Here is a 3,825-nt window from a genome sequence, read left to right as displayed (position 1 = left end):
ATAGTACAAAAGTGTTGTTTCAGATTATGCACTGCGTCCTGCTTTTAGTAGTTTTCTTTATCTTTTAAACACAAGGGCCCCTCTCCAATTGTCATCCCCAACCTGCTGGCACTACTGGGATCCTACCCCATTGCCAAAGACAGGTTAACGCTAGCCGAAGGTTTTCTAGAAGGTTTTAGGATCCCGTACCTAGGCCCAAGGGTCAGCAGGGAGGCGGACAACTTGAAATCAGCCAGGGACCTCCCCGCGGTGGTAACCGAAAAGATCCGGAAGGAACTGCTCCTGGGGAGGGTGGCGGGCCCGTTCCCTTCCCCCCCTCTCCCCGATTTCGTGGTATCTCCTTTGGGAGTTGTCCCGAAGAAAGAGCAGGGGGCTTTCAGGTTGATTCACCACCTGTCCTTCCCAGAAGGGGACTCAGTGAACTCTTGGCTGGCAGAGGAAGCATGCTCCGTCCATTACAGCTCACTAGACACCGCCATCGATCAGATCAGGAGATCGGGAAAGGGGGCCTGGTTAGCAAAGGCCGACATCGAGGCGGCATTCAGGCTCCTGCCAGTACACCCGGAGAGCCACCACCTTCTGGGGTTCAAATGGGGAGGTCAGTACTTCTTCGACAAATGCATGCCAATGGGTTGCTCCGTCTCATGCGCTTTCTTCGAGGCCTTCAGCACCTTCCTGCAGTGGGCTCTTTCAGTTAAGCATGGGGTCGAGGCGGTGACACATTACCTCGACGACTTCTTGTTCATTGGGAAGGATGGAACTGGGGAATGCAGCGAGGGGTTGTCGTGTTTTTTGGATCTGGCAGGCCACCTAGGGGTGCCTCTGGCGCCGGGCAAGACTGAGGGCCCAGCACAGGTTCTCACCTTCCTGGGCATCGAGCTAGACACGATCAACGGGATGTCTAGACTCCCTGCTCGCAAGGTGCAGGAACTGCAACGGGACATTCGGGATCTGCTCGGGAGGAACAAGGCACCGCTGGGGGTCATACAGAGCCTACTCGGCAAACTCAACTTCGCAGCCAGGGTCATCCCGGCCGGGCGGGTCTTTGCAAGACGACTAGCCAGGGCAACGGCGAACATAGTCCAACGCCATCACTTTGTGAAACTTTCAGCGGGAATGAAGCAGGATTTGGAAGTATGGGCGGAGTTCTTGGACAACTTCAATGGCATTGTCATTTGGAGGGCTCCTTGGGCGGACAGTCCAGAACTCAGCATGTTCACCGACGCCTCGGGAGGGAGGGCTTTGGAGCTATTCTGGGCGAGCAGTGGTGTGCGCAGGAGTGGCCTAATGCATGGCGCAGGCGAGGTATCACTGCTAACATAACTGTTTTAGAACTTTTTCCCATCATCATTGCCCTCCATCTCTGGCCCGGCCCCCTGTCGGATCGGAAGGTCCTTTTCTGGTCGGACAACCTAGCGGTGGTCCAGGCGATTAACGGTCAGACGGCCAGTTGTCCTCTGGTCCTCTGCCTCTTGAGGGACCTAGTTAGAAGTAGCTTGCGCTGCAACCTGGAATTTAGGGCGCGGCACATCCCTGGGGTCATTAACATTGCAGCGGATGCACTTTCTCGTTTTCAGTGGGAACGTTTCCGGGCGGCCTGCCCACAGGCGAGAGAGGAGATGACCCCTTTCCCGCCGGAGCTATGGCGCATCTTGGAGTGGAGCAGGAACTAAGAGCCATGGGGGAGAGGGCCCTGGCACCAAGCACCAGGAAACGCTATGGAAATCACCTTGCCACGTTCCACAGGATAGTGGATGATTTGGGCTTGGGGGAGCTCCCCCTGGAGGACAGAGTTAGAGCTTTCATTGTCTGGGCCAGAAAAATAGGAAAGTCCCACTCTTGGGTCTGCGGACATCTGGCGGCCATCGGCCACGACGCCAAATTACGAGGGTTCACGGATCCCACCCAGGCTTTTGCCATCAGGGCAGCACTGAAGGGCTGGTCACGGGATGAGCCCAGGGCTCCGGACAACAGAGCGCCCATCGACTTCCGCACCCTGCAGGACATGCTGCGGGTGTTGCATTCAGTAGCCCGCTCGCACTTTGAGGCCACCCTGTTCACGGCAGCTTTCTGCCTCGCTTTTTTCGGGGCCTTTAGGAGCAGCGAGCTGGTGGCACGCTCCAAGACCGATTCTTCTGGCGATGCCCTCTGCCTGGGGGATGTTGCTTTGGACTCAGACATGACGGTCACCCTCAGGAAGTCCAAGACAGACCAAACCGGAAAGGGGGTTCGCATTGTACTGACTCCCATTAAGGAGCAAACCGGCTGCCCCGTGGCGGCAGTCCGAAACTACCTCGCCCTGCGGCCAGCTGTGGCGGGCTACCTCCTTGTGCACGAGGATCTTTCACCCCTCACCAGGTACCAGATGGATAGAATAATGCTGGCCTGCCTAGCCCGAGCGGGCCTGACTGGCGAGGGGAAGCGTTTCTCCAGCCACTCCTTTCGTATTGGGGCGGCCACCTCCGCCTCTCGGGCAGGTATGCCGGCAGAAGGCATTAAGAGGGTGGGGCGCTGGGAGTCGCTTTGTTACAAGCGCTATGTCCGCCCGTAGCACAAGGCCCTTACAGTTATTGGGACAATATGCATGTTTTGTTGATGTACCTTTTCTCGTTGCTGTGTAGTACAAGGACCTTACAGTTATTGGAACAATATGCATGTTTTGTGTGTGTACCTTTTCTCTTTGCTATGTTGCACAAAGGCCTTACAGTTTATTGGAACAATAGGCATGTTGCTTTGATGTACCGTTTTATTTGCTGTTTTAAGCGTGCAATAAAAGAGCAAAAAACTGATTGGGGTCTTTTGTGCACAGGTTCGAGAGTTTGGGTTCTGGGCCATTCAACTGTCTCCAGGTTAGGTCGATGGGCTGCCACCAGGAACTGGATGCGGGGTTTCTCCAACACGGAGTGTGTATGGTTAGGTTTCCCGGGCATGCGCTGGAGTGGCCTCTTGTCCAGACTCAGACACTCCCTGGCTACAGGGGGCGCTCCGCCGCATCACTTGGTCATTCACCTGGGGGGCAACGACATAACCAACATGGGAAGGTCAGCGTTGCTGCATAAAATGAAGGCGGACCTGGTGGAGGTTTGCAGAATGTTGGGGAGCTGTGAGGTTTGGTGGTCCGAATTGCTCCCACGCAGGGTCTGGCAGGGCACAAGGTCATGCGAAGCCATAGAAAGGTCTAGGAGGAGGGTAAACCGTGACATGCGCAAATTCACTTCGCAGAGGGGAATTGGTTTCATCCGCCATGAGATGATTCAGGATAAGATAAAAGGTTACTTTGAGTTAGATGGCGTGCATCTCAATCCAGTGGGTTTGGACCTTTTTCTCCTAGATTTGTATGATGCTTTGCAGGAGAGAGGCTGCAGGTAGGAAGGAGCATAGGGGATGGGGGGGCCCGGGCGGCGGCGGTAGCCACCGGTCGGGCTGTGGCGGAGTTACAGGGTGATCCGGAAGCAGAGAGGTGCAGCGGTGTACCTCAGCAGGCACATAGGGGTGCCAGAGCCTAACACCTAGACTTCATGGGAGGTCCGGGTACACGTGTCGGCACCTCAGTAGTCCTTCGGGCGGTTGTGGGCCTGTACAACCGGGGGTTGCCTAGTTGCGCTCCGCCCCTCGGGGCGTGAGCATAGTTAATTAACATATGGGGCAGCACACAGGTGGTTCCACATTGTGCTGCCCGGCTCATCAGGCGGGCAGGTGGCGAGAATGCGGCCTGCCCTTGGATTACCCGTAAGATAACCCATCATGATTACATATGTTGTATGTAATAAATCCTGCAGCATTTTCTTTCCAACCAAACACGGTGTCCTGTGTATTATTAATGTT

General features: G+C 55.6%; 1 protein-coding gene across 1 annotated transcript; it reads left to right on the top strand.

The window, feature by feature from the left end:
• Positions 1 to 1,642: 1,642 nt before the first annotated feature.
• Positions 1,643 to 2,551, top strand: LOC147663743 (uncharacterized). The gene has a single exon (XM_086950234.1). It carries the CDS (start codon positions 1,643 to 1,645, stop codon positions 2,549 to 2,551), a length of 909 nt encoding a protein of 302 aa, XP_086806360.1.
• Positions 2,552 to 3,825: the final 1,274 nt, after the last annotated feature.

This window comes from Lissotriton vulgaris, unplaced genomic scaffold (genome assembly GCF_964263255.1).
Source record: "Lissotriton vulgaris unplaced genomic scaffold, aLisVul1.2 SCAFFOLD_4863, whole genome shotgun sequence".
In the NCBI taxonomy this organism is placed as follows: Eukaryota; Metazoa; Chordata; class Amphibia; order Caudata; family Salamandridae; genus Lissotriton; species Lissotriton vulgaris.
Note: the sequence above shows the minus strand (reverse complement) of the source record. Positions and strands in the feature narration are given on the sequence as shown.